The sequence below is a fragment of the Bombyx mandarina genome, chromosome 07, assembly GCF_030267445.1.
Source record: "Bombyx mandarina strain Sakado chromosome 07, ASM3026744v2".
Lineage (NCBI taxonomy): Eukaryota > Metazoa > Arthropoda > Insecta > Lepidoptera > Bombycidae > Bombyx > Bombyx mandarina.
The window spans coordinates 6,668,851-6,694,913 of record NC_143214.1 but is presented as its reverse complement, the minus strand read 5'-3'; the positions used below and the strand labels follow the sequence as shown (position 1 = coordinate 6,694,913).

The 26,063-nt window shown below is 36.9% G+C and overlaps 4 protein-coding genes and 1 long non-coding RNA gene across 7 annotated transcripts; 1 reads left to right on the top strand and 4 right to left on the bottom strand.

Annotated features, from left to right (window-relative positions):
• Positions 1–108: 108 nt before the first annotated feature.
• asl (chromosome segregation ATPase asterless) lies at positions 109–18,503 on the top strand. Of its 3 annotated transcripts, none has more exons than XM_089728646.1 (19): positions 109–373; positions 572–677; positions 1,193–1,351; positions 1,604–1,677; positions 1,790–1,934; positions 3,173–3,330; positions 3,626–3,675; positions 3,793–3,859; positions 3,939–4,157; positions 4,641–4,776; positions 5,620–5,725; positions 7,645–7,867; positions 8,561–8,740; positions 9,188–9,452; positions 10,722–10,832; positions 11,954–12,153; positions 13,476–14,045; positions 14,888–15,064; positions 16,853–18,503. In XM_089728646.1, the coding sequence occupies exons 1-19, from the start codon at positions 254–256 to the stop codon at positions 16,940–16,942; spliced, it is 3,156 nt and encodes a 1,051-aa protein (XP_089584772.1). In that variant the 5' UTR covers positions 109–253; the 3' UTR covers positions 16,943–18,503. The 3 variants fall into 3 exon arrangements, with proteins under 3 accessions (XP_089584772.1, XP_089584769.1, XP_089584771.1); XM_089728645.1 differs by having other exon boundaries at positions 125–373; positions 1,133–1,351; XM_089728643.1 differs by lacking the exon at positions 16,853–18,503 and having other exon boundaries at positions 122–373; positions 1,133–1,351; positions 14,888–15,350.
• Positions 18,281–19,821, bottom strand: LOC114243714 (aminomethyltransferase, mitochondrial). The gene has a single exon (XM_028175306.2). It carries the CDS (start codon positions 19,786–19,788, stop codon positions 18,514–18,516), a length of 1,275 nt encoding a protein of 424 aa, XP_028031107.2. The 5' UTR covers positions 19,789–19,821; the 3' UTR covers positions 18,281–18,513.
• A 1,726-nt stretch (positions 19,822–21,547) lies between these two features.
• On the bottom strand, positions 21,548–22,108 carry LOC114243633 (protein Abitram). Its single transcript, XM_028175192.2, has one exon. It carries the CDS (start codon positions 22,106–22,108, stop codon positions 21,563–21,565), a length of 546 nt encoding a protein of 181 aa, XP_028030993.2. The 3' UTR covers positions 21,548–21,562.
• Positions 22,109–22,143: 35 nt separating this feature from the next.
• LOC114243634 (COX assembly mitochondrial protein 2 homolog) lies at positions 22,144–22,755 on the bottom strand. Its single transcript, XM_028175193.2, has 2 exons — positions 22,476–22,755; positions 22,144–22,311 (listed from the first exon to the last, which is right to left on the bottom strand). The coding sequence occupies exons 1-2, from the start codon at positions 22,554–22,556 to the stop codon at positions 22,144–22,146; spliced, it is 249 nt and encodes an 82-aa protein (XP_028030994.1). The 5' UTR covers positions 22,557–22,755.
• Positions 22,756–23,649: 894 nt separating this feature from the next.
• Positions 23,650–24,863, bottom strand: LOC149502643 (uncharacterized). Its single transcript, XR_016323316.1, has 2 exons — positions 24,645–24,863; positions 23,650–24,389 (listed from the first exon to the last, which is right to left on the bottom strand). It is a non-coding gene; the product is annotated as an uncharacterized LOC149502643 (long non-coding RNA).
• Between the last annotated feature and the right edge of the window lie 1,200 nt (positions 24,864–26,063).

Sequence of the window (26,063 nt, the reverse complement as noted above, 5' to 3'; positions counted from 1 at the left end):
TTTCAAATGAATCAACATCATTTCACTTCACTCCGTATTATCATTTTTCATTAAAAAAATATTTAAAGATTAGGCAGTCTGGTATAATACCTTTGCATATCCAGTTGGAAAAATAGAACTGCAATTACCAAAATGTTTCATTGACATTATTGAAATTCAAAACACGAAGCCACTTCACCAAACTTGTTATTTTTTGTTTGTTAATTCGTTTTCACAATTACAAAACGCTTTAATTTCATCAACAACTTCGATAATGGATGGACAGGGTATGAGTTTATTTCAAGGTGCAATGAGTATTCATATAAACAATAGTGCACAAGACAGACTGGAAGAACAAGAAGAAATTGAAGATCAAAAGAGGAGACACAAAGAAGTATGCCAACAATTTTTTGTTTACTTTACGTTTCCCTCAAAATTATTTTCTAGCTTTAATTATGAAATATCGATTGAAGAAACAAAGATTTATCAATGAACAATATCAGAAGTAAATAACAATACATTTGATCACAGACAACTATTAAACTTTTAATTAAAATTTTAGAAACTGAATCCTCTATAACACTCCTTTCAGCTACAACAAGAGTTGGCTAATGGTTTTGATGATCTGTCTGATGAGGATGAGGCTAGCTCGGTCAACAGTAGTGGAAACTTTACTCTGGATCCACATACCCATGATGGTAATGATAAAAACTTTTAATATAACAAAAATTTAATAGTGTAGTTTTTTAAGGCCATGTCAGGTGCTAAGTTGTCACTGAAACTTATGAATTCTGTTACTGAATACAATCACCAGTTTGAACTCCAAACTACATTACAATAGCATCATACTATTACATAGCACCCTTAAGATAAATAATAAACGACTATGGCTCAATCATAGAAATACATGAATACACAATCTTTAGCTTGAATTATGAAATTTTACTGAGTTGTTTATATTTTAAAATAATTGAATGGATTATGGTTCAAATTTGAATAACATACTTTGTAACTACATTTCAATATGTTATGTAGTGGAAACAGAACTGGTACTAATATTTGCAAAATCATAACATACCTAACCACCAGTACTCATGATTAAAGAAACGAAATACATTTTTGAGTGCTAATACATAAAATAATAAATTTCCAGTTCCACAAACATGCACAGGATTACCTCCAGTTTATGTAGATTCATTAAAACATTTTACAGAAGCACACAACATTGGGGAAACGCCAAAAAATTATTGTGAGAGCTCTAAAAATCATAGATCTCATACTGTAAAAAATCAGGAGGATAAAATCCACAAACAGTTTAGCCCTTTTGGAGGGGGTGATTTGCAAATTAATTATTGTCAACAGGACTTGAGAGGTAAGGGTTTATTAGTTTTATTTTATTTTATTTCCATTACATACATGGCTGAACCACCTCACTTTTAACTTAGTGTAAATTTATTAAATTATCATTGAGATCTTGATGTTATGCTTCAAGATAACATTTATATTGTAATATCTGTGGACTATGGCAACAATTCTATACTAAGCACCAATATGCATAATACACACTGAATATTTAAATTAAACAAATAACAAAGTAAGCAATCACTTTTGTTATTATGTTTAGGTCATCTGAATGGCATGAACAATTTTGATGAACAAGAATATCAGAAATACAAAGAATTACAAGTCATATATGAGGTGAGTTAAATATTTCAATGGGCTTCATTAAGAAAATGTATAACACAATAAACTCTTACAACATGCTAAAAAGATAAGATTTTCATTAAATATTAAAAACCATTTTGCATAGATGCGTGTGAAAGAGTGTCAGGAGCTGGCAATGGAAATAAAGAAATCAGATGCAGAAATAGACAGTCTCCGAGCCCGATTATCTGCTGCTATTAATGATAAGGACAAAGCAGAACTATCTTTGCAAGAAGCCCAACATTTGCATGGTATTAATAGTCATTTTTGCATGTAATACTTTTTATGAAAGTTATACTCTTGTGCTATGCTCATTCTTTAGAAAATACTATTTACTATTAAACTCTAATTACAGACTAAGAGTGCATTAATAATATGTGTAGTATACTCCTTCATGTAGCTACTTGGATCTCTTTTTTTACAATTATCACTTTCTAAGGTGATCTTCCTGCTTACGGTGTTAATACAGTCAAACCTGGATAAGAGAGAGTTCAAGGGAGCACAATCTCATTCTCGCTTATAGAGGTTTCTCACTAACTCGAGTTTCTCACTAATGCTCCCTCTGAATTTCATTTCTCGATTTTCCGGATTCAAACGCATTCACTATTTTAAGTTTATCACTTAATGACAGTACTTTAATTTTCCGTTTTGACATGATACAGAACAGAGCTTTTCTTCGCAATTGGTTAACGATAAACTGAGTAAGTCCGAGAAACAGGACGGTACACAGGCACACGTGTCCATTCGAAAAGAATGCTATAAAATAACAACGTTATTTAGTTCCACGAAATAGAATAGGTTCAATATTGACGAGAAAACAATTCAAAAACAATGGTAGGACGTTTCACAAAAGTTAAGAATGAGTCATAAAATAGCAGATGTTAAAATTGGAATTTGTTTTTTCATTTGTTCCTCCTAAATAATATAAATAAATAAAGCTCGACTCTCGCTTATAGAGGTATAGATAAGTAGCAGTCTCACTTACGGAGGTCCATGAGGGAAAAACGACTCTCTCTTATAGAGGTTTCAGTTTCTCTCTAATAGAGGTTTTGGAAGCTTAAAATGACGGGTCCTGGCTATTACTCTCACTTATAGAGTTTTCTCACTTATCCAGTTCTCACTTACCCAGGTTTGACTGTAATACATTTTTGGAATTGTTTCGAATATTTAATTCAGAAACAGTTTAGTATGTTTTATTCTGAGTTTCAACTTTTATTTTCTGTATCTTACGCAGCTTGCATCACCATACAAGACATCTTTTTTTCTTTTTTTTATTATATCTATCTAGTTCATGCCCACCAGTACATTAGGTGTTGATTTCAAAATTGATGGAACCATTACATTTGAGGATTCACTCTGTTTTCTGGTCTATCATAGGATATTTATATGAACTATTATTACTAAATCAAACACCTTAAAAATTCTGTGTAGTATATATATTCAATTACTGTCAGATAGTAAAGTACTAAAATTTCTATTAAAATTTCAGCATCAAGCAAGCATAATATTATTGAACTCGAACAGCAGATTACCGCATTAACAAAAAAGCTCATGGAAAGCGATCAAGCCAAAGAGCAGTTGAAATTGGAGCTGCGATCTGCTAACATGAGCTTACAAGAACTACAGCAGAGATGTCACAATTTGCAGGTTAATATGCCTAATCTAGCTGTTGTACTATAGAAAAGATGGATGGCGACATTAACGTTGATGTGAGTGGGTTCCGATAACCACTAAATAGCAAGTGGGCTCTGAGCTCCACTCGACTAAACAATAAATAAAAAGAGACAAGCTGAAACATCTCTATGGTATTGTACAAAGCAGTCCGTCTTGGCACATCAATGAATTGTGATAGAACTGGCTGGCTGATGTTTTTTAACTTCAAACAGATTATTTTTGTAATCAACTTTTATTACAATCAGTCAAAACAGACTATTAATTTCAGGTTACGCACACACATGATACCGATACATTATTCAGAGAACAGCAAGAGAGGTAAATGACGTACTTATAATCAAATTTGTGATTAACTTAACAAAGTAACTTAATACTTATCTGTAAATATATAAAGCTCACACAAGACTCGCCTATTAATTAAACTTATGTCATCAGGCACCGAGAAGAGGTGGAGAGATTGCAAAATGACCTCACAAAAGCAAAACATAGACTCGAAGAGAAGGTATGAAACGTCTATTGCATATCTAAATTAATCAATTAAAACTATTTAAATAAATAAATTGTTTTGCATCCCTAAACAGGAGAATGAAATAAAAAGACTAGAAAAACGTTGCATGGAAAATGTGCGAGAGAAGGAGGAAATGTTAATAGAAAAAGGTAGCACTATAAATCGATTAGCGAGCGAACTAGAAGTGGCTCAGTCCAGGCTCCTCAACGGGGACACGGCCAGGCTGAAGGAAAAGGTCCTGCAGCTAACGACCGAAAGGAACACTGCAAAGGAACAAATTAAAGAACTAGGGGTGAGTTGGGGGTTAATTGCTTCCCGCTTCCGTAGGTTTAACCTGCGATTCCCTACAAGTGACCCCTGGGTGGTGCTAAACGGGACACGAAAACACAATCGGTAGTAGGACTAGTCCGACTGGCTGCGACCACCCTCCAACTAGAGTCCGCCGCCAAATAGCCCAATTACTGGTGGTAGAGCGTCTTGTGAGTCCGCGTGGGTAGGTACCACCGCCCTGCCTATTTCTGAAGCAGTAATTCGTTTCGGTTTGAAGGGTGGGGCAGCCGTTGTAACTATACTAAGATCTTAGAACTTATATCTCAAGGTGGGTGGCGCATTTACGTTGTAGATGTCCATGGGCTCCAATAACCACTTAACACCAGGTGGGCTGTGAGCTCGTCCACCCACCTAAGCAATCAAAAAAAAGGACTTCTCCAGCGAAGATATTCGATTCCCTATAAATGTTTTACATGAGAAAATAATTTGTTTCTTTCATTTTCAGTCCAAATTGCAGTTGACGGCGCAAGAACTAGTGATCTGCAGAAACAACCTCACCGCGAACCAGAAAGAATACGAAAATTGGCGTTCCACGCTCCATCAGATTTTGGTGGAATCTTTACCGGAAAATACTTATTTAGGTCGGTAACGTTATTTGATAATGTTAAAAAAATTATTTCACATGCCAGGCCAGCTCTTTCAGGAAGACATTCTAACTTGAGATTGTTGACGTAGATGAGGAGGATCTTAGAGTGCCCAAGAGGTACTTTATCCGGAGGTCTGGTATTGTATTTAGTTCTTTTTATGTTTATTAACAAAAATAGGGGCAATAAAAAAACCTAATTAACTTTCTACTAAACTTCAACATTTTTTTTTATTGCTTAGGTTGGTGGACGAGCTCACAGCCCACCTGGTGTTAAGTGGTCACTGGAGCCCATGGACATCTACAACGTAAATGCGCCACCCACCTTGAGATATAAGTTCTAAGATCTCAGTATAGTTACAACGGCTGCCCCACCCTTCAAACCGAAACGCATTACTGCTTCACGGCAGAAATAGGCAGGGTGGTGGTACCTATCCGTGGGGACTCACAAGGGGTCCTACCACCAGTAAGAACTGGATAATGCCCGAAAAATTGATAGAATTAGTTAGAAACTACCCATGCTTATACAATGCCACATCTGAATCACTCGACATCTTAATACTGTTAAATTTTCACACTGCTATTGAAAGGCACTATGATTTGGTGAATGTTACGTTGCGTCGAGAAGCGTTGGGCTCATCTAGTCAATTTGTGTGACATGAAAAGAGCGCGACATTAAAACGCAGCGCTAAGTACGCGTTATGTTTGACGAAGCCTTTAAACTGGCTCAAAAGACGTGGCAATAGCGTCGTGATATCTAAGATACAGTTCTATCTATCTAAGATTCAGTATAGAAACAAAAAATACAATTAAAACTTTAATAATTTTTTCCGTTCCTCAGGGGAACCTCCGTCACCAGGAAAATTGGCAACGCTCAAAGAGATTCTGAGCCGACATAAAATGCAGATGCAGAAACTGTCGTCGATGCAAGACGAAATCGTAAAACGGTAAGCGTTTAATGGACCGGAGAAAGTAATGTCCAATTATTTACAATTAGTCAGTATAAACATTTTGGCGAGAACGCGAGGAGTGAAGGTGTGTGAATTGTTTAATTTTTTTTTTTTTTATTGCCTTTGTAGGCAGACGAGCATACGGCCCACCTGATGGTGAGTGGTTACCGTCGCCCATGGACTTCAGCAATGCCAAGGGCAGAGCCAAGCCGCTGCCTACCGCTTAATACTCTCCACAAGCCTCGTTTGAAGAAGGACATGTCATAGCGCTCGGGAAACACCGAAAATACATTTTTGCTTAACAATTAATTAATTAACAACATAAACAAAAAAACATTTTTGCTTTAGTGTTGTTAATTTCGTGTTGCTTCAGATTTAAATGTGTCATAACGGTGGCTTATTAACCGTTTAGCACCTGTGAATGTGTAAAAGTGTGAGAAAATGAAACAAAGCCACTGAAAGTAGCTTCTCGGGATCTTAAAAAAAGTCCACTAAAAAGTATCAGTAAATAACCAGCATTTTATTAAAACTTAAATTCATCTTATGTCGTCTCGTTTCATTTAATTTAAACCCAATCGATTAAAGTTTTATATTAGTATTAGTCAACCTCATTTCATTTCACTTCATTTTTTTTTCTTAAGGGATTTTACGACTGTTAACTAAGACCTTTAAGTCATGTCTTATTTTAATTTATATTCTTAATTTTATGAAAAATGATAATATGGACTGAAACGAAATGAAGATAATTAATTTGAGACATTAATCAACTGGGATGAAATTATGGCATGTCGCGTGGCGCGTCCGTGCTGCGGAGCTAACCGCGCGGACCGCTGCTCGCGTGCCTCTGCCTGCAGTGAGCGTTTTAGTATCATCCGGAGCGCACGCATCAGCGCAGTACAATTATGACAATATATCGTTGATCAATGAAATTCGTTTGAGGAAATGTTTGTGGGATGCCTCTGATCCACAGTACAAAAACCAGACAGACCCGTTTATTTCTTGTCTTTGACAGCAGTTCATCAAAACTTCTGGTCGACATTCGCATGTCTAACTACTTTCGTAAGTTGTTAAAAAATTTTATTTCGTCAGCCCTCGAATTGCCGTATAATGTGACCAATTCTCCCGCGACGGCTCTCTGCTCTATTAAAGGGTGAACATGTAATTTCCTTTTTCGCTGAAATTTTTTTTTCTTGTGTAATATAGGGCAATAAGTAATAACACTCGCCACGTTGGAGTCATTGCGTGCGTCTGTACACCGCTGTTGTCAGGATGATACTAAAACGCCATACGCGGACGATAAGCGCAGATCAAGTACGCGCGGAGCGATCCGTACTGACGGTCCGCGTGACACTAAAATCAGCCTTACTGAGATTTTTTCAGTAGACTTTTTGGAGGAACCCGAGAAGCTACGTCCAGCAGCTTTGTTTCATTTTCGCACATTTGTGCATTTTCACAGATTTTAAACAGTTACCGTTATTAAACATTTAAACCTGAAGAAACACTAAATAGAGAAAATAAAACAATCACAGAACTTCACTCCTCGCGCTCCCGCCAAAAAGTCCCCTTCATATCTTTTTTGTTTATATTGTAACAGGATATAAGTAAAAATATAAGACCTTGCTTATAAGTCTTGTTACCAGGCCGTACAACCTTAAAAAGATAGTAATATTTAGTTGATATATTTTTAAATTTCGAATATCGGCACGCGCCCCGGTCTCCCTCGAGTCTCGACACTTGCTCATCGTCGTCCATTCGCGGTGCCTAGTCCATTGCAACGTTATTCATCGGATACTTAGGTATATAATCGTATACTTAGGTAATTAAACATTAACATATCGATTTCATTACTGACCCAATATGCGCTGCCCTAATATGTTCATACAACCATTACCTTAGCCAAATTACGCAATTTTCAGGGACAAAAAAATTGATCAAAACCGTAAATTAGAATCGGAGCTGCGTGCGAAACTCGACGAGCAAAAGGGTATAGAGATGCAACTCAATTCGCGATTGGCGGTGCTTCAGAATAAAATCGAATTATTGGGCAGTAACTCCGACAGTGAGTTGCTGGAAGGCTATAAAAATGAAAACGAGAGGCTGCAGAGCGAACTGGAGGAAGCGAGGGCGGAAATTAAAAACGTACGTGTTTTATCTCTCTATCTTTTCTTTTCTTTCTTTTCTCTATCTTTTATCTGTGTATATATAAAATATATCGTCGTTGTCAAACCAAAATCTGCTATGTGCACTTTTTGAGATTATTACTTTTTGAACTTTTCGTATATGTCACACTCAAACATGAAACTCAGAGTGGGATGTCTGAGAGTTAGATTGCACCACGTATCCGAAGCGTACCTTGAAAATTAGTGTCAACTGCTATTGTAATTCGCTATGAATGGCCATTTAAATTAACTAGAGGTCCCGCAGTAGTCGAAATTCGACTATAATTAATTGGAATTGTAAGTTTGTACACTATTATGATTGTATTTTATACTCCTATAATCACAAATTTCGCCAAGGCTACACAATAAAAAATATACGTCAAGAACAAAAGTTTGACAATAAATAGTATGCATGCGTGTGTGCGTCAAATACATGGTATGTAGTGTGTGTAATGTTTTCCTTATTTATTTAATGTATCTTTTATGCATTATTTAAAAAAAATATTAGCATTGTGCACTTCTTCTCTATATTCTCTATAAATGTGGAAAATTTCATACTCCTCCGTCCGCGCAATTTTCGTAAAAAGGGATATAAAGTTTTTGCTTCACGTATTAATATATAGATTAATTTGCACAAAAAAAAAACTATTGAATGTTGTATTATAATTTAAAGGCGGGACTGAAATACGCCGAATTAGAAATGGAATACGACAAGTTGAGAAGCGAAAAGGGCAGTCGGGCGACCATCGTGCAGGAAGCCAACGCGGACCTGCTGCGTGAGCTGGAGAAATACAGCTCCCAGCTCAAGGACACGCTTCGAGAGAACGGAGAGTTGAAAACCTTGTATTTGCAGGTATCAAAATTATTGTGTTAAAGGCCGCGTAGTCTATGGTATAAAATTCAGTAATCTATGGAATTAATATTAAAAAAAAAAAAAAAAACGATAACTGCCATAGATAAATATCGTGTTAGTAAACATTATAATTTATGATTTTGCGTATGCGTTGAAAAAACTTGTATATATTTATGTATATAACTACGCAGCCTGGTACAACAGTAATAGCAGGAATAATTATCGATTAAAGATCATACAATAAAATTTAAATCACAAATAAATGACTGACTGACAATACTGGAACCCTTTGCTTCAAACACACACAGCGTATATACGTGTTCTATATGTATTACCGTTACTGATGGCCGGTCGGTGCCAAACGATTAATTATAAACAAATGTCTTTAATAATAATACTGTTTCACAGAGGTTAGGGTTGTTTTTTTTTAATTATTATTTTGTACAGGTTTGTAGTAAACGCGACTCGATAACGAGGGAACTGAAAGAACAACAGTCGACGATGCAAAAGGAACGAGAATATTTCAGAGCACAAGAGAGGGACAGTCGCGAGCTGGCCGCGCGCCAGGGACAAACCATAGAGAAGCTAAACGCGGAGTTCCACGCCACGAAGGCGGAACTGGAGGGCGCCAACAGGAGGATATCGGAGCTGCAGCGGGAGTTTACCGACAAACAAAAGGAGTTTTCCGAGAAATTAAATAAATATCTCGAAGGTACATACGTCCGAAATAATCCCGAGTTAAATAACAATTAAAAAAGAAAACTTTGACTCTTTACAATAGCTTGTCTGTTGCCAAGTAACTCGTGTTTTTTTCAAAATGTGTACGTACGGATTTAATAAGTAAAATTAGTCTGCACAGTACACAGTTTTGTAGAGAACGTTTTTTTTTTTTTTCCTACCTAACTTGATGGTCTTGAGAGACCATTTCAGCATAGCTTTAACTAATAAGTGATCTCACGGGGCTGAAACTTGACGCCGTTGCTAACGCTAGCCCTAGTAAGAGCAGTGCTTCGCAGAATCTACCACCGGATTGGAAACGCGACTCACTGAGACGATTCGGCGAGAAACTCAGTGGGCTGTGTCTGTGGGTTAATTTACTCACTGAAAAAGACGACCGGTGCTTGGGGTACCTAAAAGCACTGTTAATGGATCGGGAGGATCCAAAATGACGTAAAGAGCAAGCTAAAGTCGATTGAACACTAGTTTAACACCGTTGAAATATAGACTTTATTGCACTACGTTAAGACGTTAAGTTAACACAAACTAAGACTAGTGCTATCTCGCTCTACTGCAGCGATTACCGAACGCGGCGCGCACGCAGCGACCAATAGCAAACGGAAACGTCACGCGGAGCCTTACTATTCTCAAAAAAATACTCGCGCGTTTTTCAAAAGAACCTATGGAAATCATCATTTAATGAAACCAATAAATTAGGGATCAAAAATAATTCCATAACACAAAAACTGAACAAGTCATCTTCAAACCTTTAATTTAAATATGCAACCCTAAAGTTGAAATGTTACACGCCAACACTCATCTATACGACTTGGGAGGCTAATATATCATCAACTTTTGTCTTTAACAAAATCCCCTAGAATGCTTACGATAGTTGTTGTTGGTCACTCACATTTATATGGAACAATTAATAAAATAACATTTAAAAAAAGGATTAGACAAAACAATTAAAAAACACGCTATTTTAAAATATTACATTTCTTCACTGATGGCGGTTTCTACGTCCAGAAGTCCAGGTCTCCAGAGAGATAAACCACTAGACTTTTAACCCCGTAGGCCCGTAGGACAGCGATAGCTTGAGGTATCACTAAATTATTCCCAACGTTTCGTTTTTTTTTCTTCAGGTTTCATGGCCATTAAACCATAAAAGTAGCTCCAAATTAAAAGTTTTGATCGAAGTTGTTCACTATGAAACCGTTCGCTGCCGTTATCCAAAATAAAAAACATTTAATTATTTTTTTTACAGATGAAAAAACAGCTATGAGAAAAGAAATGGAGCCGTGCTCGCATTGTGAGAAACATTTGAAACGTATCCGGCTTCTGGACGAACAGCTCAGCAAATGTACTATACAGTTGGGTGAGTCGGTAGCAACCGCGCTGTCACGTGGCTCATAATTCATACTAGTACATTCATTCTTGCTGCTATAGTCATAACCGACAATACTATCTCGCAAATGGGACCACACAACTCATACTGTACACTCATTCCTGCTGGTATCGCCATCAGCGCTAATACTATCTCGCAAATCAGACTAGACTACGCTCATTGTACGAAGTTTCATTAAAATCGGTTCATTAATAGAGAAGTTCATCGCGGACAAAAAACGTGACTTCACTGTTCCTAATATAATATACTATGATGATATATAATAAATAGGTACCCACTTTCAGCGGTTCGGTATATTATTCGGATATATTTGTCGGAGACGGTCATATTAGTTTATTAGCTAAACGAAACGCAGCACGATTTGAAGGGTGGGGCAGCCGTTGTAACTATACTCGAGACTTTAGAACTTATATCTCAAGGTGGGTGGCGCATTTACGTCGTAGATGTCTATGGGCTCCAGTAACCACTTAACACTAGGTGCGGTATCGTAAGCACGAGCGCGGTATCGTCGAAACTCGGCTAACTTCGTGCTACGACGGAGCCTAGCAGATGGAGGCGCGTAGACACCATTACACACTTACCAACCGGCCTTCTTGAAGAGCGGTGCCTCCGTCCTAAGAACTGTCATTCCTTTTCGTTTGCTAACGTCAAGAGAAGATTTGTATATTGTTCTAAGACAACAAACGTGATCGGTGTACTTAATATTTCTCTTAGCTCGATTACTCTATTCGCCCCTATGATATCTGACGATGGTGTTAATAATTGTGGCTTCTCCGACATATTTATATAGGATAGGGATCGCAGCGCATAAAGTAAAACTTCCACTGTTCCAAAATCTTCTGTTATAATAATAATTAATAATTAACGCTTTTATTACGCTTTGCTCATTTTTCAACCGTCTTCGCCATCTTCCTTTTTCTGTCATTCTGTCTGGCATTCTCTTCTCCCTTTCTTTCCGTTTTCTTTCACTCACACCTCAACGCTCCGTTCCACACTCTTTTCATACGTTCCGTTCTTACCAATCCTACATTTATATAGTGACCGATATCTCCAAACGAATGCTTAAAGCGTCTTTTTTTAACTCGAATCAGCCTCCCATGAGAGCAACGTGGCCTTAATGAAGGAACTGAAGAGCAAAGGCGAGTTCTTCCTCCAGTACATCACGGATCGCTTCAACAAGCTGCAGGAGCAGCGCAGCGTGGCCACCAACACGGACGGACCCGCCCCGCCGCCCGCCGACCCCGCGCCCCACGACCCCCGTCTGCACGACGACGACACTCTGGCTGCGAAGGTAAAGGGACTAACTGCATGTGTGACGTGACAGTTAGACATGTCTAAGTATCTGACATGATCCAAACTGCTGTCAGCTCTGTCTTAAACAGTTTTAAAGGGTCAGGCAAGGTACGCCTTAGACCTAAAAAAAAGGATTGTGTGGTTTTATGAAACCACGGTAAAAGTGAAACTTTTTTCACATTATAGACATCTAACTAAAAAAATTTGGAATAATATTTACCATTAAGGGTATAAATTAAATAATAAATTCAAGCACTCAAAATTGAAATAAATCGAACTATAGGCGCCGCCATATTGGCCTTGGCTGCTCTGACGAACGCCTTTCACTTTATCCCAACTCCGCGGCCGACCGTCACGCGACATGCAATGTGTCGAAAAAGTTTTAGACGATGTAATAAAAGTTTCACTTTAAAAAGTGTATTTTTTTTTATTGCCTTGATGGGTGGACGAGCTCACAGCCAACCTGGTGTTAAGTGGTTACAGGAACTCATAGATATATACAACGTAAATGCCGCCACCTACCTTGAGATATGAGTTCTAAGGCTTCAGTATAGTAACAACGGCTGCCCCACCCTTCAAACCGAAACGCATTACTGCTTCACGGCAGAAATAGGCAAGGTGGTAGTACATACCCGTGCGGACTCACAAGAGATAATGCAAATTATTTTGCGGGTTTCATTTTTATTACACGATGTTATTCTTTCACCGTAGAAGTCAATCGTGCACATATTTTGTTAAGGACGTATTTCATTCGAAAAATTGGTACCCGCTTGCAGGATTTGAACACTGGTGCATTGCTAGGTACGAATGCACCGGACGTCTTATTCTTTAGGCCACGACGACTTAAAACTGTGTAACTGCATGTGTGGCGTGCATGAGACATGTCTAAGTATTTGACATGATCTAAAATGCTGTTAGTTATGTCATAAATAGTTTTAAATAGTCAGGTAAGGTACGCCTTTGGCTTAAAAATAAAATGTAGTCTAATAAAAATTAAACCGGCAAAAATTGCTAATTGCTTAATTACTGACAGGCCATCTTGTGGTATGTGAGCCCGCACGGTGAAATACTCCCACCCTGTTAATTTCTGTCGCGAAACATCAATGCGTTCCGGTTTGTGGGATGGCCGTTGTATATGACGGTGATTGACTCCAATCACGTTGTGATAAGTGTAATCCGTTTATTTACGACATTTTGAACATTTTATAGGCACGTTAACGAATTAACTTAGTCGTGATTAAATCTTAAAAATCTATTGGTTTATTTCGAGTAGTAGTATAGATTTTCTTTTTGTTTTTAAATTTACTCTTTATTTTACAGACCGCCCTCATGATGAAAGAGAAAGCTATAAGGGAACAGATCGCAGAGAAATTCACATTGGAAATGAAAACCGTAGAGATGAACTGCGCTCGTCGTATCAAAGAAATCGAAAACGAACAACTCGAAACGATCGCGAAACTCAAAGACCTCCTCGAGAGGAAAGCGCAGGAAGTCGAAAAATTGAAAGAGTTCATACTCACCGAGCGAACGAAGGTCACTCAGATTCTCGAGGCGAAAGAAAACGAAATATCCGTGCTCATAAAGGAACACAACGAGCTACAGAACGAATGTCAGGACGTTAAGGACGCCCTCGTTGAGTGCAAGAGGAAATCGGACAGGTACAAAGAGAAACTCTCCAAGCTGGGCTCTCTCGAGGACGTGCTCAAGAGCGATCGTGAAAACATCAAGCAGAGGAGTTGCACGGACGAGTGTCAAGCGATGAGAACTAAGCTCACGGAGTTACAGCTGAAATTGACGCACATCGAACATAAATATGAGGCATTACATTCGGAACATTCGGCGGTTCAAGAGAAATACAAGAACGCTAAAAAGACCATATTGACTTATAAGGTAACGAACTAATATAGATATGGCTTTTGTGTGTTACTAGGTGACCCGGCAGACTTCATAGTGCCTCAATCGATAAATAAAAGACGTAAACTTTTGTATAAAATATACTTAAAACAAACAAAAGAAATCCATCCGACATGGGACACATCAAAGGAAAAACAAAATTGTTTTATTTTTTTAATTCCGAGCATTTTCATATTTATCTATGTTTTAAACCTTCTCTGGACTTCTACAAATAATTCAAGACCAAAATTAGCCAAATCGATCCAGCCGTTCTCGAGTTTTAGCGAGACTAACGACAGCCATTCATTTTTATATATATATAAATGTAGATATGCAGATGGCATTGGCTACCAACTTCCAACGACACCATTGCGGTCAGTGTTGGTTTATAAAAATCTTCAATTTTTAAATATGTACATACAAATTCTATTTTATGAAAAATGATATTAAGCGGAATGATGTTTTTTTTTAATTGTAATCAATCGGGATGAAATGGAATGGTACGAAAGGAGATGAGATTAAATGGAATAATTTCCCATTCAAATAGTCAGAATTTACTAAGACTTCACTGACTTGACTGACCCAATGATGCTGTCGTTAGCGAGACTAACGAACAGCAATTAATTTTTATATATATAGATTGATTATACAAGGGTACGTAGGTCACTGCAGACGCTGCAGACGTGAACTGCCGCTTACTTTGAGGTCGAAATATCAAGTTCACTTGAAGGAACCGCTACCTTTGGATCCATGACGCTTGAATTAGAAAGATGGTACATACTCATATATCTTATAAGACGCAATGCTCGAGACTCAATATAATTTATATTAATTTGCAGGATTATGTGCAAAAGAAAGATATGCACATAACTAACGAAATGAATAGAATACAAGAGGAGTATCGGAAGATATTCTTTAAACTACAAAATCAAATCAACAGCCACATAAACTGTAGGATACAGGAGGAGAGGAACACAGAGAAGCAGCAGGACTCCCAACAATCCATAGAGTCGGATGTATGTATATTACTTTACACTAAAATTTTCGAACAGCAATGTACAGCGCATAAAAATTTTCAAAAATTCAACCTACCTAAATTTTTTTATTTCGCTCCAATAAAGAGACGTGCGTCATGTCGACATCAATCGGTTATAAAAGCCCATGGACATCATATCGTGATTGCCACGGTTCGACTTGAGACATTGAATTAGTATAATCAATTACTGCGTTGCGGCAGTAATAGGCAGGTAGGTAGGTACCTACCCGTACGGGGCTACAACACGCCCTACCACTAGTACTGTAGGCGCGCGAGTTCATGTCCATCCTGAGGAATGCGGTAGCGCTGCGACCTAATTAATTATGGTAATGTCGATAATAACTACCGTTTTAGTCAACGGCTGTCAATTTGGTTTAATGTAACATAAGTTAATTTTGCAATTTATGGAATAAAATAAAATGTGATAAGTAATTACTTGTTTATTTCTAATAGAGAATAATTTTTTAAATTCCAATTCAATCACTATCGAATGAAAAGACAACCGACAGATCAGAGTCGGAATCAGTATGTATCTTTTTTCAGTAGCTTGTTGGAAGCGGAGTAGTCATGGTTAAATAACACAATAGCGTGAGCGTAAATTTTCGATATCGATAAGCGCGCGTCACAACCGTCACGGACAACACTCGACGTCAGACAAATGCGGGCAGACGGACGAAGGTGGGGCGAGCTGTCCTCCGCGCGTCGCCTCTGGCCCCGATAAAATAAATAAATATGTATAAATAAATAAATATTTACTAACAATCACGCCACGTTAACTGGTCCCGTGGTAAGTTCGTAAAGAACTTGTGTTACAGGTACCAGATAACGGAAATAAATATTATATTTTTATTATACACATACATATATTAAATATACATCCACAACCCTGGAAAAGATATTTTTATATTCATCGTACAAATATCCTCCCTTGTCGGGATTCGAACCCGCGACCCCCTTGTGCAGTGATCATGTCACTTACCACTGCACCAGACGGCCGATGGACATGAACTCGCGCGCATACAGTAGGATATCGTCTTAAAGATCGAACAATCGGCTGTGTGATGAAATAACTACAGGTGCGATGCGACAACCGGTCTGTCGGCTTTATAACAAACATCAGTTTATTACAAGAGCACATTAATTACGTCACTCGTGTTATCTATTTTTTTCCGCTTATATGCAGTCGACAAATAGTCGATGTTTCGCCACGCCGCGCCGATACGAAATAAACAGCGTATTGTGTTAATTATTTATTGATGAAAAAATCAAGTTTTTTAGCACAATATCGAGGTGTGAATGACTATTTAGTTTAAGCGACATATATATTTGTAATTAAAGGTACGTTTTATTTGGTATTAGCATCAACAGTTGGATGTTTTTAAACCAATTTTTAATTATGTTAACACCATTCAAATGGCTGAAGTATTTTTGTCATAATATTTCTTCGACATTTTAAAGTTGCACAAATGCCGCATATACGAAATAACCTTTCAACCGTCGACTTTTATTTTTTTATTACATAGGTAGGTGAGCTCACGACCCACCTAATGTTAAGTGGTTACCCGAGTCCATACACATCTACAATGTAAATGCCGCCACCCACCTTGAAATATGAGTTCTAAAGTCTCAGTATAGTTAAAACGGCGGCCACGCCCTTCAAACCGAAACGCATTACTGCTTCACGGCAGAAATATGCAGGGCTAGTTTGAACCTAATACAATATTGATGATTTCAATTCGATATAATAAAAAAGATGTATCGTTTTCAGTATTCTGATAGAATAAACAACATAAATCAAGAGATTTCACGGCTGGCCCATTTTCATATGGACGATGAAGCAACAACGAGTAGTAAGTGACATTGCCACGATGCCGATACGGGTCGGACACCAGTCGTAATATTCTGTACGTTGAAAGCAGATTTTCAAAACAACAATTTCTCGAGCATGCGAGAATATCGGGAAATAATATTGTTGTTCGGTGTGAACAAACCTTAAGGGACGTCATTTGTAAAGCTAAGCTTTACTAATGTCATTATCGCTCGATCAATCATTTCACTTGACATAATAACGTACGATACTCATATTCGAAAAAGGTTCTTTCTTGTAGAAATTAATCTTAAAACAATACAATGCTAATAAAATAAGAACGGTACTGACCTCCCGCCATAATGGTTGTTAACAAAGTAAAAAATCTTATGGTAGGGGAGCCCACGATGCTAAATGGGGATTTATCGAGCGTCATAGAGACCTATTCGGTTGCAAAGCTTAGATGGTAATAAGAAAAAAATGTCATATAATGTATACCTTTTCATCGGTGGGGGAAGCGGCTATAGATTTTCAAATTTGTAAAAAAAAAACTGTTGCATGGACATAATCGAGCGTGTCAGATATTAGTAGCATAAATGTCCTACATATTTTTAATAATGTACGTATGTTAATCTGATCGTTTGCACGATGGGGGTGGCCGTAGGGAAGGGTTGAAAAAAAAAAAAAAAAAAATTAATCGGGTCAGATTTTGTTAGGGGGTCTTAAGTGAACCTTAAATAAAGCTAATCCCGAAATTCCCGCTTGGGCTCCCCTACTATTAAAACTGGAAACCGAATCAAACATGTATTATTTTTAAGCCGCATTTATAAGAATTAGTTGATGTGTTAGAGTATAGTTTCCTTGAAAATCGTAGTGAAATTTTACAGCTAGAAGCCACCTGTAGTTCAGATCTTATTTTGATTACACCATACGAAGTCATAAGGAAGTCATCGTTACCACACGGAATCAGAATGACACTATCGTTTTACTGCATTACTTGAATTTTGCAGTCGGCTCAAAATACGATAATATATATTTGTGATGTACTTAAAGGCTCAAACTGTGTTGTTAGTGTACTTAAGTGATGTAATATAGTTCTAAATTAATGTTATTAAAGACTTGAATTTTTGCCCCAAAATTTAATTAATACATGTGTTTTACCTTGGCTGTATATATGAAAAGTACAGGATATTATAGCACAAGTTTATTGTGCAGTATTTTTTTATCACAAAATGAGCACATTTTTTTTAGAAATCATTCCAAATGTTATTAGATTTATAAACATGTAATTGTGAAGCACGAAACATCCTGTGATAGTTATTAGAAGACAGAAGTAGAACAGTATTAAACGACAATAAGTTCAAAAAATAAAGCATTCCTTTAAATTCAGTTTCATAATTATTTTCAAACATATTTTATTTTCCAATGTTTAGTAATGTGTACATATTAGTAACCAATGCGTGGTAATACGAATAAAATTATTTAGGTTTTTTTTTATTCCATTGGTTTAGAAGATAGTTTTCAACAATTCCATTATTAAGTTTATCTAGATTTAGTAAAGTTATTTTACCTGTTACCTTCGTGAAGGCATACAATAAATGTTGAATTGCAATTTTATGGTTTTATTTTTTAATGTAGTATTTAGACGGCACAAAAGGCATTTTAGCCACAGAACACGGAACGTCTTTGCCTCGAATGTTCACCAAAAGATTAGTACCTCCTTTTTTGAATGCTTCGGAAACATATCCCATTGCTATGTTACCACCAAGTGAGGGCGTTGGGCATCCACTTGTAACTTTACCTATTTCTTTATTATTGATTGGGTCCTTTAAAATTGCATCTTTTCTAGCAGGAGGTCCAGACTCTAATCTAATACCAACTCTTCGTTTTAATACTCCTTCTTTAATCTGTTTCATTATAACGTTAGCTCCGGGAAAGTTGGATTCCTGTCGCCTACGTTTCGCTATTAGCCAGGTCAAATTAGCTTCAACAGGAGTTACCGTTTCGTCTATATCGTTACCGTAAAGACAAAGGCCTGCCTCTAAACGCAATGAATCTCGGGCCCCGAGTCCTGCTAATTTCACATCACTCGATTCCATCAATGCTTCTGCAACAGCGATTGCTTTATCTGCCGGAATAGAGAGTTCTACACCATCTTCGCCAGTATATCCGCAGCGCGTCACTCTGCAACCAACATTGGCGACACGACCCTCACGTGATGTCATAAATACTAGATCATCTAAAGAAAAATCAGTCAATGTTTGCAATACTTTGGCTGCTTTCGGCCCCTGTAATGCTAGAAGTGCTCTGTCGTTCACATCCCAGAAGCTGACATTCACGTCATTACCTTTTTTCTTGAACAATTCCGAAGTTTCTAGCATGTGCTGCTTGTCTACTTCTAAACGACCAGCGTTAGATACAATATAAAGCTGTTGCTCGTTTACTTTTGTCACTATTAAATCATCAATTATCCCACCGTTATCGTTCAGGAAAACAGTCAGTGAACTCGATCCGTTCGGTAGCCCTTTAAGATCCACGGGGCAAATTGACTCGAACCACGGCAAGCAATCTTTACCGCTGACATTTGTTTGTAACATGTGAGATACGTCAAATATCGATGAATTCTGTCTGGTGAAAAGATGGGAAGCAGAAACACTTGTATCAACGTATTGCACAGGAAGTAGGAAACCAGCAAAGTTCACTAATTTTCCACCGTACTTCTTATGTAACTCATACAACGGAGTTTTAATCGGGCTTTTCTCATCACTATACTGTCGGTAATTACAAAAAACTGGTAACCTAACTCTGCCTCTAGTGAGTTTAGAAGCAAACAAAAGTATTGAACACATGATGACTGTTAACAATTTATAAAGAGATTGAGCTTGCTTTACTATCATACGTGACGTTATCAATGTTTATTAAATTGTACTAGAGCCAGAGGTCAAATAAAAATGGAATACCGATAACATTACGATGTCATAGTGCATTAATAATAACTCCATTATTGGGGTAAACAAAAATAAAAAAGTAAATATGAGTCGTCTAATAACAAAGGTGGCAATCTGTGCATTTGGACAAAAAAAAATTATTGATATTGATTACAGATTGATTTGAATATAATCGTCTCCTTCAAAGAATACGGTTCAAAACCTGCATTAAATAAAGGTTAATAGTTAACCAGTTATTTATCTAAGATGTCGTTCCGAAGAGTTTTGTGACTGCCAATGGAATACAAAGTCAATAATTCGTTTTTCTGATTTACCAATCATTGTCCAAAAGTCAGATTGCCGGCTTTGATAATAGTCGACTCATATATTTGTTATTTACTATCCTCTGTCGTACTAAAAATAAGTTCAATATTTCAGTTTTCCAAAGTTCAATAAAATTAAAATTTAACTTGAAAATCTCAACAAAATAAATCTATTTTAAAGTTTATTTTTATTTTTAGTAGGTATTCCAGGAGTACCATCAAACCAAAAATGAAACCAATCAATACACTGCATATGATACAAAAATCGAAGTCGTTTTGAATTGATTAAAAATAAATGGTTGCTTGTAGCTTTTTTTTTCCTACCTAAGCTGATAGCCTTGAGCGACTATTTCAGCGAAACCTTAACAAGTAGGTGAGCTCACGGGGCTCAAACCTGACGACGTTGCTAAGACGAACCCTAGCAAGAGCCGTGTTTCGCAGAATCTACCATCAGATCGGAAACGCGACCAACTGAGAAGATCCGGCTAGAAACTCAGTGGGCTGTGTCTATGGGTTATGTTAAGCTTGAAGCTCTTTTCCATTCTACCTATTTTTCGATATCGTAAAGTAATGAAGCGGTTTCAGCGTAAAATAATTTTATCTTAATTTAGGGTGTACAACACATAGGGCCTTAATAATATTTTGTTGTTAAGTGTTTCACAAAATTTGTTTTGTGAAATTACTTGTGAATATTTTTGATTGGGAAAAGAAAAAAACTAAACTTATAAGATATTCACTATTAGATATTAACTTTCTAAAAATAAATAAGATTATTTGGAGTTGGTGACAACTTGTCTGTGCCCCTGGCATTGTTAATGTCCATGACCTACTTACTACGAATAAATAATAAGTCTATTTATTCGTAGCCTACTTAGCATCAAGTAGGCTGTGAATAAATAATAAGTCTATTTATTCGTAGCCTACTCAGCATCACAGGCTGTCATCCACTTACAGTTGCAATAAAGTGCACGATTAAATGTGAAATTAATGAATTATTAACATAGCACCACCTTTGGTTTCAAGAGTTGCAGCAGTAATTAAAACTCTTTTTACAGTTTAATCATGTTTTTATACTTTCATTATCACTAGTTGTTGGGCTGCTTTGTCCTCATGATCAAGGAAAAGCGCCAATTCTTTTGTCTGGTATCACATAATTTTTCTAACAGATAATAAAACAGTTTCTATTGTGAATGAGATGCTTTTTGTATGGATATCTGACTGTATTCAATACTTTACAATCGTGATCATATATGACATGAACAGTCACAAAAGTACTTTTAATTATGATAACAAAGATCCAATGAACTTAATCACTTTTAGGAATAATCCTGTTGAAATAAGATTTGATAGAGTTTACATTGTAGTTAATTTGGTTTTAATACAATATCAAATAAATAAAACCCAACTTTAAAAAGTCAATACTATTCTTTATTAACAGAACAATCAATACATTTTATGTACTCTTCATGAGTTAACAACTCACTTTTTGTCGCTTCTGAAATTGCTATACTTGCTAGCATAATGGCAATAAATCCATCAGAATCTGGCATGTTTTTCAGCAACAACGGATTCTGTACAAGTTCTTCATTAACTTCAACCAAAGTACCTTTCATGCAACAGGGCACTTCGAATATGCTTTCATCGTTGAATTCTATCTTACAAATCACAGATTTTGGAGATAATAGTTGTCCGCCCTTTTTACTTTTTCCTTTGACAGAATTGTTCAAACGATCAATTTTACCAATGTTGAAGTTAATTTTGTAATGTTCGTCTTTACTGAAGAAGGTATGGCTTGGTGCTAGACACAACAATGCAATTCGGTTTGAATGAAACATTATCATCATATCATTATTTTTTATGCCATCTACATTGATTAAGTATCGTTTTGAAAAGTATCTCTCTGTGAAGGTCTTCAAATTGTCTAAATCTGGTATTGAATCTAAAATGTTGAAATCCATTGTTTTCATAATCACAAAACTATGTTTTCTAATTTAAATATATATCAGTTGGCTGCTGCGCTCTGGGCTAAAATTCGTGCTCGAATATTGGCGTGGCGTTGTCTAGATTCATCTAGATTAGCTTTTTGTCTCTGAAGTCTTTCAGCTTTCAAACATTTCCTCATGTCGCGATCATAATCATTGCAATAACCTATAAATTTACGAAATGGATGCTGAAACGAAACTTTTATGTTTATTTTATGATAGTACTATCTTTGTTGAATACAATGAAAGGTTCAATTATAACCTAAAAACAAAAGTATGAAGCATAGTTTCCACGTTACATTACAGTAAGTTGTGGACTAAATCGTTTTTAATATACAATTAGTAAACTTACATTTAAGTGGCAATCTACTAATTTTTTTATAAAAATATTACACTCATCGGTGTGTAAATGGGGTGACAAATCCGTGTGCATAACTTAAATAAGTTTTATTATACTTTATAATAAACAATATTATTTAATACAAATTTAATTCTTGAAGAAATTATGCAATTGTAACTTTCTGTTATATAATTCCCTAATCAAAATTCGTCTAAGAAATTCACAGACTTCTATTTCTGTAAATTTTCTTCTATTGACAAATATAAGGCAAATGTCATACTTTGGTGTCAAACAGTGACAGTAGTAGTTGCTCCATTTTTCCAAGTAGAAAGGCGTAGATATTACACCATACTGCCTAATCCTTTATTGGTACTTAATGTGTATATTTTATTCTCTTTCATAAAAAATGATATATAGAGCGAAATAAAAGAAAATTGATTAATTTGATACATTAATCAGTCGAGATGAAGTTAAATGAAATGAAATAAGATGAAATGGGATGAAATAAAGTCACAGTAAAGTGATGGTTAATTACAAAGACTTTAACAAAATGAAGCATTTCACGCTACTTCACTTCTCGCGTTCCCGCTAAAAATCTTGACATTTGCCAGCTTAAGGTTTAAAATTGCTATTGTTTGTTTGATTCGATCATCAGACTGCAAAAATAACATACCTACTTCATTTGATCAAATTTTCTATAACGATGGCTAAGCTCCCTGTTTTGATCCAAAGGTTCTACATGGTCCATGTGAATATAATCAATAATTCCAATGATTGATTTCTCTACGGAGTCAAGTGGAAACAGCTGGTACCTGAGAACACAGATCCAGAAATGAAAGCACAGGAAGCCGAACCTATGCTTTACACAACTTAACCCTTAATCAAACACGGAACTTTTTGTGAGATAAATTAAAAGTAAGGTTGGTTTTTAAGTAAAATAGGTCCGTAGATTCCAAAAATCTTAGTGGAATTTCGAAAAAGTGGAGGGAAGGGGGTGTTTTTCGGTGGGAAATTATTTCCCCTTATTCGTATTCGCAAACACAAAAATCGCCAAATGGGAAAATAGTTCCCGTTATCCGTTACCACTTAAGATTGTTTTGGAGTATTTTTTAGACTAGTTAGTACCTCGGATTTGCCACAGATTTTTGTAAATATTTTTTTTTTAGACAATAAAAAACAATAATTATTCAGAAATATTTCATTACTTACTAAGCTTTACAAAGATACAATTAATAATAAGTACTCTTATACGTATAACATATATACTATGTTTGGATGAGATCTTTGTCCAGCAGTGGGACAATAATAGGAAAGAAAAAAACACAAAATAGGTTAGATAAATTACTGAGAAGGAGCAGCGTGAAAAGATTTAAAGCATATTTTGGCACACAGGGCTACTTGACACGTTGAACACTGTATATTGGTCCTCTTTTCTATTTTTTTCGTGCTACAAAACCTGCATCTCTTATAAGTTTGTATTACGTCCGGCATGTGAATACCCACATTCATCAGACGGATTTCATCCGGCACTCCGAAAACTCCACCTTTTTTGTTTTTATAAACGACACTTTGGATGTTTTCTTTTCTGGTGGTGTAGCTATTGATCAGTGAACGTGCTAAACGCAACCTGAATTCGCGATGTCCATGCAGCGTTGGTATATGTGTATGATTGTAGGTGATATACGCATTTATTATTGAGGCGTCAAAAAAGAAAAACAAAAGTCTCATCCAGTACTTCCTTGACTTTCTGTCTGAGCATCTGGTTGGTCTAGGTGTACAGAAGGAGAATGGATACTATTTTCGTAACAAGGATCGTCTTCTTCATCGCATTCGGACAAATCTGAAAGATCCGCTAAATTTTCTATGCATATTTCGAGTTCTTTCTTTGAGAGTGGTCTTTTATTTATTTTTTCCATTTTGAAATAGCTGAAAATCATAAAAAATCATATATAATAACAAAATAAAAAAACCAAAACCTACAAAGTGATTCCCATTGGACAGATAAACATTTTATATATATAGTTTGAATTTTTTTATGTCAGTAACAGACAAGGGGAAATAAATTCCCACATTTTAAATAGTATATTTTTCCGTCAAATTATAACGTTATCAATGTTATTTTACAGCCAAAACCTTGAAAAATGAGTCTAGTTTAAGTTGACAATAAGTTCATGTACTTACCAGATTTTTTTCTTAACAATTTCCAAAAAAATAACGTTGCACTCCGACCACTTTCAAAAAAACGGGCAATTTTTGACTTTGACATTAGCTCACGGCGACTTAAACTAACCGTCACTAAAGTGTTGCCAAACAAAAAAAAAAGAATTACATCCGAGATTTATTTTGTTAAGACTGGTATTGGTCAATGTTGCTGTTTATGAAAAAAGAAAGATTTTTGGAGGTGGGAAAATACTTCCCGTTATTTGATTAAGGGTTAAAAGCTTTTTACACAGCTTAGAAGCCACTGTGATAATTTTTCTAAGTGTGAAATACTACTCTGTTGAGGACTTTCAACACTTCAGATGATAACTAGGGTAAAGCTACCACTCCACTTAACTACGATACCGATACAAAAGCTTTAACGGGAATGGTATTAAAGCAGAAAACGTGAACAACGACAGAAATCACGCAAGCCGGTAGCTTCGACAGATGTTCCCCATGCCAGATCTTCGTGAAAGCCATCACAATATCTAAGCTCACTGCAAGAGCTTCCCCATTAATATTAAGGGTTAGTCGTGAACCCGCCGGCGCAAACTTGAGGCCCTGATGCCTGTACTGAAGAAATAGTCTGCTCAGCGACATGATGTGCGCTCCTTGCGTCTCACGCAGGTCCTATCGGGACATGGCTTCTTCGTGAGGTACCTGTAGAGAGTCTGAAGGGAGCCACATCAAGGTTGCCACCAGTGCGGGCACCCGGGCGATGGCGCACAACACGCCCTTGAAGCGTGCCCGAGGTTGGAGTAACCGCAGAAGTCACTTGTCGCGGTTCTCAGAGCGAACCTCACATTGTCGACGGTAGTGACACTAATTGTAGATAGGAAGGAGTGTTGGGAGACGATAGTCATGTATTGCGACCTCGCCATGTCCGAGAGAAACTGAGGAGCGGGAGAGAGAAATCCGACGTCGACTCCTCATTGGAGGCAGAGACGGGGTTGGCGGTGTGGGCGAAAGGCCTCCGGCGAAAGGCCAGTGCTGGTTCTAGTACACCCCTCACGTGGTGGTGGTGACGTATTGGTCAGTAATGACTGGTGAAGATCCTACTCGTCCACCAAGGTGGGATCCGGCGTAGACGAACTTGCGGCGTGCACTGCGGAACTGTAGGTCCCGTCTTAGTCTGAAAGGAAGAGCTCGTCGGGGTTTAGTCGGTAGGCATTATGCGTGGCGCCATAACGCCGCCTTGCGCACTTTTCTAAAGGCGTAGTCTTCTAGGATCAAATGGAAGAGGCCGAGGACTTAGGAGTCCGACATAATCCAGTCGTACCCCTGTCAGCCAGGTATCCGTCAATTGTAATTCCCCATCGATACCAAAAAAGGGGTTTGTTCTGAAAGAGTCAGCCGTTTTACAGCATAAAAATATAATGTATTCCTTCGAATAAAAAA